The sequence below is a fragment of the Equus caballus genome, chromosome 6, assembly GCF_041296265.1.
Source record: "Equus caballus isolate H_3958 breed thoroughbred chromosome 6, TB-T2T, whole genome shotgun sequence".
Taxonomy (NCBI): domain Eukaryota; kingdom Metazoa; phylum Chordata; class Mammalia; order Perissodactyla; family Equidae; genus Equus; species Equus caballus.
In genome coordinates, this window is record NC_091689.1 from 97741169 (window position 1) to 97757555 (window position 16387).

A 16387-nucleotide genomic window follows, 5' to 3' on the forward strand; every position below is an offset into this window, starting at 1 on the left:
TCTTGTCTTCAGCTTTAGTTTCTCAGGAAGTCCTTTCCTCTGACTTGCCAGCCCTCCTGTGTGCTCTCTCCATGCGTTTGCATCTCCTGTGGTGTTTATCACACTGTATCATCGCCTCTACTTGTCGATGTCTTCTGCTGTATTGATACTATTTGGGAGTAGAGAAAGTCTTTCATCTTCTTTCCCCAGAGCCTGGCACATAGTAGGCCCTCAGTAAGTGCTTGTTGAAAGAATAGCTGAAACACTGTGTGTATATATAGGAAAAGTAGGGTGAATGTTGCAGGGACCGTGCATTTGACTTCAACTTAAGGGGAAGCGTTTTTGTTAGAACCATGTAACAGTGGAATGGCAGGGCGGTGCCAGTGGCGTCGTGCGTTGTGGTGGTGCGCAGACGGGCCCCTGGAGTCTGATGGCCATGGGTTTTCATCCCAGCCACCCGCAGCTGCAGCTGGAACCTGATGTTACTAAATGCTCAGTGACATTAGCTCCCATGATGGAGACGCTGCCCTGTAATTCTGCGTGCTGGGGACTGGTAATTGGATGGCTCAGCCCCCCATTCCCACTCTCTCCCCGGGTTATTTTGAAGCAAATCAAAGTAATTTTATTTCATCTTATAAGTACTTTAGTGTGTGTCTCTAAAAGATACAGGTTTTTTTTTACATAACCACAGTGCCATTACTATCCCTAAAAATTGACGATACTTCATAATACTATCAATAATATCGTGTGTTTACATTCCCTTGATTGTCTCATAATATTTGTTTTTACAGTTGGTTTATTCACATAAGAATCCAAACAAGGTCCACATGTTGTATTTAGTTATATCTCTTAAGTATCTTTTTAAATCTAGAAATCTCTTCTACCTCTTTTTTTCCGTCTTATTTAGTGAAAAAACCATGTGGTTTGTTCAGTCGAGCTTCCCGAAGTCTAGACTTTACTGTTTTCGTCCCTGTGGTGTTTAATATGTTCCTCTCTCCTCGATATTTCCTGTGAGCTGGTGAAGACCTAGAGGCTTGATTGGGTTGGGGTCGTTTCTTTTTCTTAGGGGGGCGGGATGCTTCATGGATGGGTGTTCATTTCCTCTTTCACCACACGATCCTCAAGTCTGACTGTCTCCCTCTTTGTGATAGATCTCATCAGTAAGTTCAGGTACTATCACTCCGATCCAGGAACTGTAGAGTTCCCCAGATAGATTTTTACCTTAGGGTTTTAATAGCTGTTGATAATTACTGCCCAGACCCATGATTTCATTAGGATGGCAAAGTTGTATTTAGTAAATGGAATTCTTTTAAAAGGAAGGACTTTTTCTCATAAACTCTTTAGTTTCCTGTTGTTCAGGGAAGTCAGGATAAATCCTTTATTTACCAGTTTTCAAAATAATGAACTGGTTCCATAGCACCAATCAAAGGGGACCAGTGAGATTTTGTTTTCGTCTTATTTTTACTCTCAGGAAGTCATGGATTTAAAAATGTTTCTGTTTCAAGTCTTCACAGATACCGTCCTTTTTGGTGTTCAGGTTGTCCCTCTGGTCAGTGATGCTGTCCAGTGGTCTTGAATGGCTTTCTTGCTTCCTGGTGGAAAGATGTTCCCAGGGTCTGTTTGTCCCTGCCCTGGGCTGGGCCATTTTCCGAGGAGCTCCTGTTCTCTTTTGCAGGAAATGCTGTCTTGGGCACGAGAGGCACTCGCTGCTCCTGAATTAGTTGCTGCTGTTATCCCTTTACAGTGGATAAAGTTAGGAATTGTTTTTTAATAGAAATTTTTTTCTGATATTTCTGATTCAAGTTTAGGACTTCTCCAGAGTTTTAGCTTCTTTGATTTTGTATTTAAATCTCTTATATGCTGAAAATCTTAGTTCCAGATTACATTAACATAACTTATTTGCTTAATCTTATTGTATGTAATAGTTTCAGAATAGCAACATCAGGATTGTTACTGCTGTGATTACTGAGAGTCGGTTATGATTTCTTTCGTTTCTTTTGTCCTTACAATATGTTCCACTAGGATGCACAGTTTTATTGCTATGTTTTAAAATCATTTGCAATAGCTCTTTTCTATGTGGTTAAGCTACCATTTCAATATACAGCTAGGTTCATTTGTTTCATTTTTAGGGATTCTTTTCTAACATTTAATTTTGTTTTATCATTTACATGGTTCCAAGCTCAAATTCAAACCTACAAGGCATGGTCCATTCAGAAAAGACTAGTTTTGTGCCTGTCCCCTTTTGCTATAGGTAACTATTTTTATTAGTTTTTGGTTTATCCTTCCACTTCTAAAATACAGGTAATACATACATAGATGTATGTATGTTATATATACATATAGGTAAATTTGTATTTTTTTCTTAAAGGGAGCTTACTATATACAGTTATTCTGTTTTTTAACTTGTCAATAGCTCCCCAAGATGACTGCGTAGCAGTATGTAGATGTCATTCCTTTCCTTTTACAGCTGTCTGGTGCTTCATTATGAGGGTGTATGTTGGTTCATTCTATCAGTCTTTTGCTAATGCTGCTAACCTTATGCATGTGTCTTTTCTTTTTTTATTTTGCCAGTTCGTCTTTGGGATAAAGCTCTCAAAGTGGGCATGCTGGGTCATAGGTTTAATAAATCTCTCATTTTGCTAGATATTGTCGAATTTTCCCCCATAGGATTGGTACCGTTTTGCATTTCCAGACATGCAGATTCTGCACGCTTTATGATTTGGTGAACCTCTAAGGTGTAGAGAGGTGAATTAGAAGTGCGTGGATAGGAGAAGGGAACTATCATACATAGTCACTGATAAAATGCCAGAGTTCAATGGAAACCTGTTTTCTACCTTGAAGTGAATTAATTAGTAATCTATATTCAAGTGAAAATGAAATATTCAGGTCATATGTTTGCTTGGTGTGTGTTCATGTGTGTGTATTATGAATAAGGAGTGAGCAGTATTCTTTTGGATGAAAAAATAATAAATTATAATTGAGTAGTAAATACTTTAAATTCCTTGTTAATATGATCTTTCATTTGGCGCAGTGAGTATTTTAGATGAAAAACAAGAATTGGTTTCATTTTGAGGATTGAAGTTACCCTTTGCTACAATGAAAACAGCCTGGTGTCTGGTGGTTAAGATCTGGTGCTCTCACGGCTGTGACCTGGGCTCGTGGCCCAGTCGGGGACGACACTTCCCATCTGTCAGTTGTCTTCCTGTGGCGGCTGCGTGTGGCTGTGATGCTGAAAGCTCTGTCACTGGGATTTCAAATATCTGCAGGGTCACCCGTGGTGGACAGCTTTCAGCGGAGCTGCTAGACTGAGACAGACTAGGAAGAGGGACCTGGCCACCCACTTGTGAAAAGAGTGGACATGAAAACCCTGTGAACACAGTGGAGCACTGTCTGATAAGCACGGGCAGGGGAGAGGATGGCGCAGACAGACAGGCGGGTTCCCTCCTCTGGACACAGGGATGCCAGGAGTCAGAATCGACTTGACAGCAGTAACAACAACAATAAAAACAATAAAAAAAAATCTCTTGGATTTGAAATTTGGCACTTGTAGATTTAGTGGTTCCAATCTTGATTGTCCAGTCTGTGACATGTAGTAATCTGTAATTTTGAGAAACTATGTGAATATTTGGTCAGCTCTCTTCTTTCCCAAATTTACTGCAGCCTTTGTTGTTCCCTACTTGCCTCATTTTGAACACTTGTTATTAAGAGTATGTATTTTATGAAGTAATTATGTGCTGTATTGGTGCTTGTGTTTGGGAATTTTGGGAAGTTCTGGGAAGGTATCACTCAAGATTGTCAAAGTACTATTGTAGGAAGGAAAAAACTGGCAAGAGAGGTTGGGTTCCGATCAAGGTCACAGAAGACCTTGATTTTCAGGCTAATAAGTTTGGACTTCATTCTGTAGATACTAGGAAATCAGTAAGGGATTTATAGGATTTCTTTTAGATTCGTCAAGTGAGAAACTTGAGCGGTACACGTTTTAGTTTTCATGTAAATTCGGGATGTAACTGAGTAGTTTTATGAACTGTTTTTTGCTTAGGGAGAAACGGAAGCATCCGTGTTAGCGTTAATGGCTGATTGTGATAAGTGTTTACTGAGGCCGAACTTTGTACCAGGGGCTTTCCGTGGATTATCCCCTCTAATCCTCACAGCACCCTGGAGAAGGAGGGAGTATTGTTGTCCCCATTCGCATCCCATCAGAGGAGAAATTTAGGGAGATGTAATACATTACCCTGGATTGGATCCTGGATTTATAAAGGAAGGTATTAGGACAGTCAGTGAAGTTTGACTGGTGTCTGTTGATTAGATGGTAATATTGATCAGTGCTAACTTCCTGATTTTGATGATGGCTTTGTGGTTAGATAGCAGACTGTCCTCATACTGAGGATATATATATCTTGAGATATTAAGGGACAGTGGGCATCATGTCTGAAACCTCTTCTCAGATGGTTCCAAAATGTTAACGATTTGTAATCTGGGTGTAATATATACAAGAGTTCTGCAACTCTTAGGTAAATTTGAAATTATTTCAAAATAAAAAAGAAAAGACAAAACACTGACTCATCCAAAGTCACGTCGTCAGGATGAGGCAGAAGAGAACAGCTACTTGAACTTAGGTCTCATTCTGTGTGTGCATCGCTTTACTGTCTCTTCTGCCTGTTCCAGCCAACGTCCCATACAACAGCAAACTTAAAAATATCTAGCAAATTTTTATTCATTCCTCCTTACTTATTAATTGTACTTTTTTTTTACCTCCCCAAAGTCCCAGCGCATAGTTGTATATCCTAGTGGTAGGTCATTCTAGTTCTTCTGTGTAGGACACCACCTCTCCATGGCTTGATGAGCGGTGTGGAGGTCCATGCCCAGGATCCAAACCAGCGAACTCTGGGCCGCTGAAGCAGAGCGTGTGAACTTAACCACTGCGCCACTAGGCTGGCCCCTAGTTGTGCTCACTTGAACAGCGTAGCTATCACTTTCAAGTTTATTCCAAATCTGATGGTTTGCCTTTTGTATTATGTATACTCTGAAGTCACTTAATAAATGTTAAATGATTGTAGTTTTTTTTTTCTATTTCTTTTGTTGTACGTCTATGCTTTATAATGGGCTCTTAGATGCGTTTTATAATTTACACATCTTAATTTAATTGTAAATGCCACTGTCTCAAAATAATCACCTGCTTTTTGTCTTAGCGTAGGTTATCTTATGATGAGGCTTTGCTATGGCTCATGACCCCTTGGAAGGCTTCCATGAAGTAAACCTTGCTTCTCCTACTTCTCCGGACCTTCTTGGTGTGCGTGAACCGGGAACTCAAGAGCAGACTACCTCACCAGGCGTCATCTACCGGCCGCACCCGTCAGCTTTGTGCTCTGCCCTCATTCCAGCTAACGCCTTAGATGTTTCCGACCTTCCTACACAACCTGTGTATTCATCCCCCAGACACTTAAATTGTGCAGAAATACCTAGTGTCAGGTAAGAGATCATCAAAATGCTTATTTTGGAGTATTGTATTAAGCAATGGACAGCTTGCTTGGTTACCTTATTTTAAATTTTATTATCTTAGAAAATTTGAAGAATGTAAGCTTGCCCGTGAAGAGCAGTGCATGTCAGCGTTCAGGAGCAAGGCTCACAAAGCTTTTATGTGAAGGGCCAGAGAGTATGTGGTTTAGGGCCGTCCAGCCTCTGGCAGCCATTCAGCTCTGCTGTTAAAGTGTGCAAGAGTCGCAGACAGGACGTGGGTGAACAGGCTCCAGTGAAACTTTACGTGTGGACACGGAACCTTCAGTTTCATGTAATTTTCTTGTGCCACAAAATATTATTATTTTTATTTTTTTCCAACCATTTGAAAATGTAAACATCCTTGTTGGCTTGGGGGCCTTGTAAAAGCAGGTGGCAGGCTAGGTTTAGCCTGTGCTTAGTTTGCCGACCCCTGTTCTAGATTAAAACGTTCTGTTTCTGTGCTGAGGTGATAGCCATTAGCCACATGGGCTCTTAAGGACTTGAAATGTGATTGCTTTGACTGAGGACACACTGTTGTTTAAATATAGTGGCTGTCAGATTGGCTAGTGCAGTTTGGGACCTGTGTGTTTGTGCCAGTTCCGTTTGAGCATTTGCTGATGTCTTCTGAACTCTCCTTTGCAGCATCCATGTGACAGACCCGGCGCCTTGTCCTGCCTCTGGAGTCACAGCTGGGTTAACTAAATTAACTTCAAGAAAAGACACCTGTAATGCAGAGAGGGAGTTCTTACAGGGTGCCACTGTAACAGAGGCTTGTGATGGCAGTGATGATATATTTGGGTTGAGTACTGACAGTCTGTCTCGTTTACGAAGCCCGTCTGTTTTGGAAGTCAGAGAAAAGGGCTATGAAAGATTAAAAGAAGAACTTGCAAAAGCTCAGAGGGTAAGCAAAAAGATATTTTATTCTTCCATATATTATATTCAAAATTAATATTTACCCATGGAGTGGGACAACTCAAATGAGACCATTGCAGATCTCCACTTAAACTTCACATGTGCACGGCCTCCCCTCCCGCTGGGCAGCATTAGGAATCTGTGAAAGTGTCTGAGACTGAAGAAGCTCATCCAGGAGTGCCAGCTGCCGAAATGAGATTCTGAAACTCTTCTCGTGCCCCTGGATTCTGCTCCCTGTCTTGATTTCTCTCTAATGCAGGTTTGGTGGGTTGTGTTCTGTGTGTGGGTTTTTCCCTCCTTGTTTGTGGCTGACTTTATGGTTATTTACTTGAAGTCATACAGTCTCAGTCACTGTGTTTCGAGGAGTTGTTTTAGTACTGTTACCTTTGCCACTTAGCTGGGTTTGAATATTTTCTCTACCTTACTTTGGAGAATTGACTTTTCTTGGTATTTTGTTCTATTTCCCACTTGGTTGTCTTTAAAATTTCTGCTATTATTCCCAAATTTGTGGCCATATCTTATTCTTTTTTTGAGACCGTGATTAAAGTTCAGAGAGAAATTTATAGCACTATATATTCATACATTAGAAGAAAGGAAAAGTCTCAAATCAACAATCTAAGCTTCCACTTTAAGAACCTAGAAAAGGAAGAGCAAAGTAAAACCAGAACAAACAGAGGGAAGGAAATGATAAAGATAAGAGCAGAAATCAGTGAAATCGACGACAGAAAAACTACAGAAGATGAATGAAACAAAGTGCTGGTGCTTTAAAAAAATAATAAAATTGACAAACCTCTAGCAAGAGTGACAAAAAAAGACGGAAGACACGGATTATCAGTATCAGGAATAAAACGGGGTGTTGCTACAGGGCCTGAAGACATCAGAAGTAGAAAGATTAATATGAACAACTCTGCATATGCACATTCATAACTTAGGTGAAATGGACTGATTCATGTTCAGAAAATTGAGAAGAGAGGGCAAACATCCTATAGGTGTAATTCCAGCATCTTATGACATTTTGCAAACAGATATTCTCACCCTCTCCCACCAGACTTGTCTCTCAAGAGCATAACATTGATTTTTATATCCCCAGGGCCTGGCATCTTGCAGTACAATGCCCGGCATATCTGTCTCTTTATAAATACTTTAATCAGTGGCTAATGGTTAAACAGTCTTGCAGATGTGTTAAGTCATTTTTGGTTAAATGTATTTTATGAGAAATAAAAATCAATGGCCTTTTTAATCTTTTCCCTTTAAAGGGCAGGGTCTGGTGAGATTTGGTTGTATTTGGCTTCTACCATCTGGCTCAGACTCTGTCTTAATACACAGTAGTGAGTGAAATCACAGTTTATATAGAGGTAAACTATTGAGCATATATATCCACGTTTGAGAGTACATTGTGGTTACTTATTGATCAGTGCAGATTGCTAATTTCTTAGCTCAAGTTGGGAATTTCTTTTGAAATCTTTAATTTGCTGTATGTAGAGGTACTGTTGAGGTAATTGAAATGATAATGATGTGCGAACACATACATATGGTGAATTTTATTATGAAGAGTACAAGATAGCATTAATGCTTACTTAGAGCGCAAGCTTGGAAAGAACTCTTGAATATGAAAATGTTTCCTGAGTTATGGCAACTTGTGAATCAAAATTCTGTCAGCAGCCATTTTCTTTATTCTGGTTATTGTTTTAAGAGAGGCCAGATCATTAAAATTTTAACATCCTTTTACTTTTACTTTTAATCTGTTTTTGTCTTTCTATTTAAAGTGGGTTTCTTGTAGGCAGCATATAGTTAGGTCTTACTTTTTTATTCTTTCTAATAATCTCTGCCTTCTAAATGGTATGTTTAGACCATTTACGTTTAATGTGATATTGATATGGTTTGGTTTAAATCTGCCATTTTACTGTTTTCTCTTTGTCTCTTTTGTTTCTTTTTCCTCCTTTTATGCCTTTTGGATTAATTCCGTATTGTTTTCATTTCATCTTATCTCCTTTGGCACATTAACTATATATCTTTCTTGTGCTAAGTTAGTGATTGCTTCAGGGTTTATAACATATATGTCTTTAATAATCAGCATCTGCCTTCTAACAACATGGTACTATTCACATCTAGTGCAAGAACCTTGCAAAAGTATGCTTCGGTCTTTCCCCTCCCACCTTTGTGCTCTGGTTGTCGTACATTTTACTCTTTCATGTTTTAAACTCCACAATACATTGTTACTATTTTTGTGTTAAACAGTTGATTATCTTTTAAAGGAATTTAAATAATAAGAAAGAATTTTTATGTTTACCCATGTAGCTACCATTTCCAGTGCTCTTGATTCCTTCGTGTGGATCCAGATTGCTATCTCATATCATTTTCTTTCTACTCAAAGGTTATCCTTTAACATTTTTGTTATGAGTGTTCGCTTGTGATAAATTATTTTTAGTTGTATATCTGAAAAGGTCTTTTTTTTGCTTCTTTTTTTGGGGGGTTTTTTTGGTGAGGAAGATTGGCCTTGAGCTAACATCTGTGCCAGTCTTCCTCTATCTTGTATCTGGATGCCAACAGCATGGCTTGATGAGCAGTGTGTAGGTCTATGTCCAGGATCCAAACCCTTGAACCCCAAGCTGCCAAAGTGGAGTGTGCGAACTTAACCACTATGCCTATTTTTAAAAGACATTTTCATTGGCTGAAGATTTTTAGATTGATAGTTTTTTTCTTTTAGTACTTTAAAGATGTTACTCCTGTGTCTTCTAGTTTGTGTTATTTCCCACAAGAAGTCAGCTGTCATCCTTGCCTTGTTGCTCTGTGTGTGGTGTGATATTCCTCTTTATCACTGCCTGCAAGCATTTTGAGCACGGTGTGCCTTGGGGTAGTTCTTTTCAGGTTTCCTGTGTGTGGGATTTGATGAGCTTGAATTTGTAGTTTGTTAGTTTTCACAGAATTTGGGAGGTTTTGGCCATTAGTTCTTCAAAAACTTGTACCTCATTCTCTCTCCTCTCCTTTGGGACTTCTGTTTCAGGACATTAGACATCTTCAGGTTGTCCCACAGCTCACTGGTGCTCTAGTCACCTGTTTTTTAATCTTTTTTCTCTCTGTTTTATGGTGGATAGTTTCTATTGCTATGTCTTCAATATCATTACTCTTTTCTTCTGTAATATCTAATCTGTTAATCCTATACAGTCTATTTTTTTTATCTCAGACATTATATTTTTCATTTCTGAAAGTTTGATCTGGGTCTTTTTAATATTTTCCTTGCTTTGTCTAACATGTTCAGTCTTTCCTCTGGCTTCTTGAACATATGAAGTACAATTTGATAGCTCTTGTAACCCTTGTCTAATAATACTTTCATCTTTTCAGGTGATGAGCTAGGGAAATTATAGGGCTCACCTTGTTTGTTTCCCATTTCTGGAGGATCACTGTCCTTGTTGTCTGATGTCCAATGTCTTAAAAAATCATTGTTCATATATTTTTTCCAGTTTTTTAATTGTGTCAGTCGGAGTGGTAAGTATGATTCGTATTACTCTGTCTTGATTGGGAGTGAAAGTTCTATTTCTTTATATTGTTTGATTGTTTTTCTGACCCATCCCAGTAACCCAACACAGAAACCTAGAGCTCGAGTAGTTTTGAGCTTCATGAGGATAAGGATTGCATGTGTTTTTGCTTGTGATTCTGTTGTCAACATGTAATGGGCTCTCAGTACATTTCACTGATTAAATGAACATGTACATGAGTATGCAGTTACACTGTTGTAGGAATGACACACATGAGTAATCTCTTAGTTAAGGACATGCTAACTGCTTGTAAGCAACTCCTAATTTTAGTGACATACCTAATAGAGTTCCTTTTTATTCATTTAACGCTCTATAGCAGAGGGTCATAGTTGGAAGGCAGTTCTTTATGAAATAACTCAGGGATCTGTTTCTTTGGTCTTGGGTCTCTGTGATCTTTTAGAGTTTTATTGTTATCTGTATCTAATCAGTGAGATGAAAGGAGAAGAAAGCTTGGAGGAGGCATTCCTGCTTCTAAAAAGCTCTGACTTAAAAGTGATCCTTGTAACTTTCCTCACGTTTCCTTGGTGTGAGCCAGTTTTGTGCTGATGCTTAGCTGTGTGAGGGGCGGGGACTTGTCGCCGTGATCATGGGTTTTGGGGGCAGGGGTGCCCGGGGTGGTGGTCCTTGACCGCTTGGCCTTCCACGGGCCATTGCTGGAGAACAGCTTTGGTGGAATTCTGAGGCATAAGCTGGGTTTTGGTGCATCTTTATTAAAATATAGCTTCCTGGACTCTGCCCCAGATTCTGCTGAAACAAACTTACTGTGTTGAGGTTTGAGAATATGCATTTTCAGTAAACTCTCCTGTTAATTCTTGTATTCACTAATATGTGAGACCTACTGGTATAAGGTGTTGCTTTTACCTTTTAATTATTCTTCCTTAAAAGAGAATGAAGTGACTTGGAAAATAAAATCCAGTGGAATAGCTTGCAGCCACTGAAATCACTCAGAAACACATACCTGTACCAAATCCGTATTCAGCATGGCCCCACTGACTGCCCAGGGATGTTATAAACATTTACTGTGTTCTTTAATAAACAAATATTTCTTGAGTAACCAAAGTGCTCACAGCTTTGTACTAGGCCCTGAAGGGGCAAAAATAAATTAGGTTTGACCCTGCCCTTAAGCTTTTCAGTAGTTGGGGAGAGAAGATGTGTACACATGGTAATGGTTCATTGATTCCAAATTGTATGTTTTTTCCCATTTTAATGTCTCTGAAATCAGTATGAGTTTTAGAAGTTCCGTTAGCCAGGCAATGATCATGACAGTTCTCATTGCCTACTGTGTGTGAACTTGGTCACAACTTTTCCTGTTGTTATTAATTCAGTTGAATTATGTGAGTTGGATGCTGTATTTGTTGGTCTTAATTACTGGGTTAAATATCTTCAAAAGGATCTCACTTGATATGACATTGAAACAAAAAGAAAGATACAAAAAGCAGAATGATGTATGATGTCCATCAGTTTAAAACAGTTCTTTCTATAAGTATAAAATGAAAATTCCAAATGAAAAAAAAAAGCATCATCTCATAGTTTCATTGACAGCGTTTTTTCTTTCTTGATGTATAAAATGTTTCTCTTAAAAATCTTAATGAAACACGCTTGATCGTCAGGTCCTCAGATTCTGTGTTAATAAGTATCTCTCGGATTTCCTTTGTCCAGTGCTACCGCTCCAGATCTCTGTCTCTTGCCTAAAATACTGCAGTAATCGACTATTTTCTCTGTCTCCAGTCTTTTTTTAACCTAGCCACACTGTCCAAGTTATTGTTTCCAATTGTAAATCTGATTGTCACTACCTTGTGTAAAACCCTTCAGGGACCTCCCACTGCCTTTGAGATAATTTCCCCTTGCCTTTAAAGTAAATCCTATCTTCTTAGCCAAGGTTTCTCCGCACGGGCCATACGCCTAACTTTCTGGCATCGTGTGCTTGTGGCTTCCACCCCTCCCCATCCTGATTATTTATTCCCTCCTGCTCTACGTTCGGCAGATTCCTGCTCTGTTTGGTCTGTGCCCAGCATTGCCGCAGTCCTGATCAGATTGCCTGTGTGCCTGTTGGAAGGTCCGCTGTCCTCAGGAGGCCATGACTTGTGAGGGTCACAGCCCGCATCTCTCCTGTTCTGTGCCTCCAACACTTAGACGAACGCCTGAGGCATTGTTGACACGAGATTAATGTTTGTTGAAGGGATGAATTTTGAATAACTATATTGTAACAAAAGGTTCTGATAATGAAAAGTACAAATTCTAAAAAGTATTCACGTGAAATACAAATTTGACTTCAAATAGGTAAAGTGAGTTGGCCCTCGAAGTGTAAAGAGAAAGCAGTCAGACATTTATGGGGAAACAGTTTGTTCAGAGCATGGATCAGACTGGGGCATGAAACGAGAATGAATCAGACTAATTAAACTCTGGCTTTAGAGTCTGGATCAATGGAGGTCACTCGGAAAAGGGAAACAGTGCATGTTGTGGGGAGTCTTTAGGATCAGGTGAGGTTTATGCCACCTGGGTTGCTGGTTGGAGCTGTTGGAGAATTCTGCCTTCCTCAGAGACTGGTATTGCTCTGACAGATCAAAGCTTCTCAAGGACGATGTCTTCCTTGTTTTTGTATCCTGAGGGAGTCTGCAGTGCCTGCCTACGTTTAGACCTTTGTTTAGTCTACTTGTGTGTTTTGAATTTGGGAGTATTTTAAAGTTTTCATTTGCATCGTAATCTTGAGCATCATAAAGTTTCCTTTGCTGTCTTTAGTGATTTTTGCCCAGTGTTCTGCCTAGCATGATATGGAGATTAAGACTCCTATTTTTTTATTTGTATTTTGTTTTATGCCTTGGCCCATCCTTTTATTTTCAGCCTGTCTGACTCACTCTGTTTTAGGTATGTCTCTTGTATAGAGCACAGAGGTGGGTTTTGTTAGCCAATCTGGGAGTTGTTTTCCTTTAATAGGTGAGTTGTGCCCACTTATGTTTATTGATAAATGTGCTGTATCTGGGCTTGTTTCTGTTGCATGGCTTTCAGGTGTGTGCTGTGAAGATCCACACTTTGTCACTCAGGCTCCGTTTGCTTTTGCCCCTCCTCCCTTCTTTCCTTTTGGTATTTTGGAAGGTCTGGTTTCCATCCTAGTTGTTACCTGTGATCAAGATATTTCTCTCAGCCCTTCTTCAGACACTGCCTTTGTTCTTACTGTAAGCAATGCTAAAACTCTTTCCTTCTCCTCTATCATTTGATGTTAGTTACGAGTATTGTCTTAACGTTAATGTCTGTGGTGTTAAATATGTTTAGGTTTATACTAATTGAGTGTGGTCCTCAGGTGTATCCCTTTGCTCCCAGTTAATATTTAAGAAGTTTGTGATTTTAGTTTCATCTTCTGTTTTTGTTTTTTTGGATGTTATGTTTATGTTCCTAAAGCTTATAACATTTACATAACTGTTTTGTCAGCTTTATCCTCATTTTAAAAAACGGTCTTTATTTTTTAGAGCAGTTTTAAGTTCATGGCAAAATTGAGAGTAAATTACAGAAAATTCCCATGTATTCTGTCCTCCTGTATGCACAATCTCCCCTCCTGTCAACATCCCACACCAGAGGGGGACGTTTGTTACAGTCAGTGAACCACACTGAGACGTCATTATCCTCCAAGTCCTGAGTTGACATTAGGGTTCACTCTTGGCGGTATGTATTCCTTGGGTTTAGACAAATGTATAAAGACATGTATCTCCCATTATAGAACCACACAGCAGTTTCACTAGCCTAAACACCCTCTGTGCTCCGCGTGTCCATCCCTCCCTCCACCCTAACCCCTGGCATAGTTTTGCCTTTTTGAGAATGTCACATGGATGGACTCATACAGTGTGAAGCCTTTTCAGGTTGCCTGCTTTCACGTAGTCATATACATTTATTTTCCTCCACATCTTTTCAGGACATGAGAGCTCATTTCCTTTTGGCGCTGAGTGTATTCCATTGTCTGGGTGTACCAGAGTTTATTTACCCACTCACTTAGTGAAGAACATTTTGGTTTCTTCCAAATTTTGGCAATTATGACTATATAAACATCTGTGTGCGAGTTTTTGTGTAGACGTAAGCTTTCAACTCCTTTGGGCAAGTACCAAGGAGTGTGATTGCTGATCACGTAGTAAGAGTATGTTTAGTTTTGTAAAAAACTGCCAAACTGTTTTGCAAAGCGGCTGTTCCATTTTGCATTCCACTGGCAGTGAGTGAGAGTTCCTGTTGCTCACCGTCCTCATCAGCGTTTGCTGTTGTCAGTGTTGTGGATTTTGGCCATTCTAACAGGTGTGTGGTGGTATCTCATTGTGGTTTTACTTTGCGTATCCCTGATGACATATGATGTGGAGCATCTTTTCATATGCTTCTTTGCCATCCGTACATCTTTGGTGAGGTGTCTGTTCAGGCCTTTGCCCGTTTTTTAATCAGGTGGTTCATTTTCTTATTGTTGAATTTTAAGAGTTCTTTATACATTTTGGGTAACAGTCCCGTATCAGGTGTGTCTTTTGCAAATATTTTTTCTCATCTGCGGCCTGTCCCCTCATTGTTCTGATATTCCCGTCTTTTGGCTGTAATTCTACAGTTAAATTATAAACTCTAGTCCTTAATCTTAAAGCTTCTCAGGCTTTTCCCTGATTGTCTGAAACTCCTCTCCTCGCTCACTCAGGCATGCTCGTGGTGAGGTGCTCCTAGAGCTTTCCAGTTTGTAACTGTCTCTGGTCTCACACTGTAGGATACTCTCGCTGGATGGAGAACCCTCAGCTCACATTTTTTTCCCTTGAGTATCTTGAAAGCGTGCCTCCGTTTTTGCATAAAATGCTGTTGATGTTTGATACTGGTCTGGTTTTCTTTCCCTTCTGGTGGCTTGGCTTTGTTTAGGTTTTTCGTTACAAGAACTTCACATATTTTTTGTTTGTTTTCTGTGTTTAAATGAATTGGTTTCCCTGGGCTGTTAGGAAGAGGCTCCTGTGAAGGAGTGGGATGGACCAGCATCGCTTTCTCAGGTGTACGCTCCTGGCTTCCCTCCCGTTGTCCTGGTGTGTCTGTGTGGCCACCTCTGTCTCAGAGGTGAGCCTCGCGCAGGAAGGTTTTCTCCTTCAGCCCGGCGTCTCTGTGAGTTTCCCAGGCTCAGCACTAGGCCAGAAGGTACTTACTTTTTCTGACGGTACTTTCTGTGATGTTTCCTCTGGGACCTCACCACGCCTGCCCCCTCTGATAGCTGAACCTTCTCTCCCTGTCTCTCTTGTTCCATCCTGCACTTTTTCCAGATCCCAAGAGCTTTTCCCTGGGGGCTTGTCCTGGAGGGGGCTCTTGCTGGATGCTCTGTGCCTCCTGGGAGTCGGTGCCCCAGCACTCTGGGCTCCTCAGGACCGCACTCCCTGCAGCTCGGAGCCCGCGGAGACCTTTCCCTTCGTCTCGCTGGTTCTCAGATTCGTTCTCCCGCTTTCCTCCAAGGGTAGAGTCCTCTCTTTTTGGGGTGTTTGCCATGATTTTGGGGTTCTGAGGCTTTGTAGGGTACCTCTGCAGTCCCTTCCCCTTCTGCTGCCCCCTTCCTGGGAGGTGGCAATGTAGACACGGACCCCGTAGTCTGAGGTATAGGGGGTTCTTTGACCTGGTCATGTGGAAGACGTAGTCGTTGGTTCTTCTGACATCACGGTTGGCATGTTCACAAACTATGCTGCCACCAGAATTAGAACACAACTAACCCATTATTTTATTAGTGTAATTATGACCAGTACATAGGGAGCTTGGATTTTTTTATCTCTAAGTTTAAAAGATTAAAAGATTAATTTAGTGCAACATATAAAATTACCTATTTTTAACATCTTAGTAAGGACTTTTTTTTTTTCTCTTTTAGTGATTGGCACCTGAGCTCACATCTTTTGCCAATCTTTTTTTTTTCTTCTTCTCCTTCTCCCCAAAGCCCCCCAGTACATAGTTGTATATTCCAGTTGTGAGCGCCTCTGGTTGTGCTATGTGGGACGCTGCCTCAGCATGGCCTGATGAGCAGTGCCACGTCCGCACCCAGGATCTGAACCAGTGAAACCCTGGGCCACTGAAGCGGAGCGCGGAAACTTAACCACTCAGCCATGGGGCCGGCCCCGAAAAGGATTTTTTTAACATCTGTTTGTGGCCTGTTGAGGAGTCATGTATAAATGTAGGATGTGGTTTTTGTTGTTAGCGTTCTCCTTGATTTTAAATGCAAATATGTATCATTTGCCTCTGGCTGCAGTGTTAAATAGGTGTGGTCCCCTAATGGAAATTTTACACTAATTGAAGTTTGGTACATAAAGTTCTCTAGAAGTAAACAGTTTCAAAGTAAATGTGGAAAAAACCCACTGAACTTTTATTGAAATGAATAAGTGTAATTGAAGAAATTCCTTGCTTGATGGAATAAATATGTTCAGAGAAAGCTAAGGGAAAAAGGAATGAAGTCATTTAATTGTTTATTTTCACATGTAGTCTATAATCATATT

General features: G+C 40.2%; 1 protein-coding gene across 18 annotated transcripts in view; it reads left to right on the forward strand.

Annotated features, from left to right (window-relative positions):
- RAB3IP (RAB3A interacting protein) overlaps nt 1–16387 on the forward strand; it is a 41802-nt gene that overhangs the window by 8725 nt on the left and 16690 nt on the right. For 9 of the 18 annotated variants that reach the window (XR_011440207.1, XR_011440203.1, XR_011440199.1 and 6 more), the window contains 2 exons: nt 5174–5448; nt 6118–6376. Coding sequence is in view for 8 of the 18 variants with exons in the window: in XM_023643998.2 (XP_023499766.1) it covers nt 5198–5448; nt 6118–6376 (510 nt within the window). In the remaining 10 variants the exon portion in view is untranslated. Of the gene's footprint in view, nt 1–5168; nt 5449–6117; nt 6377–16387 lie in introns of all 18 variants that reach the window. The other 9 variants (XR_011440208.1, XR_011440200.1, XR_011440206.1 and 6 more) reach the window with 1 other exon arrangement.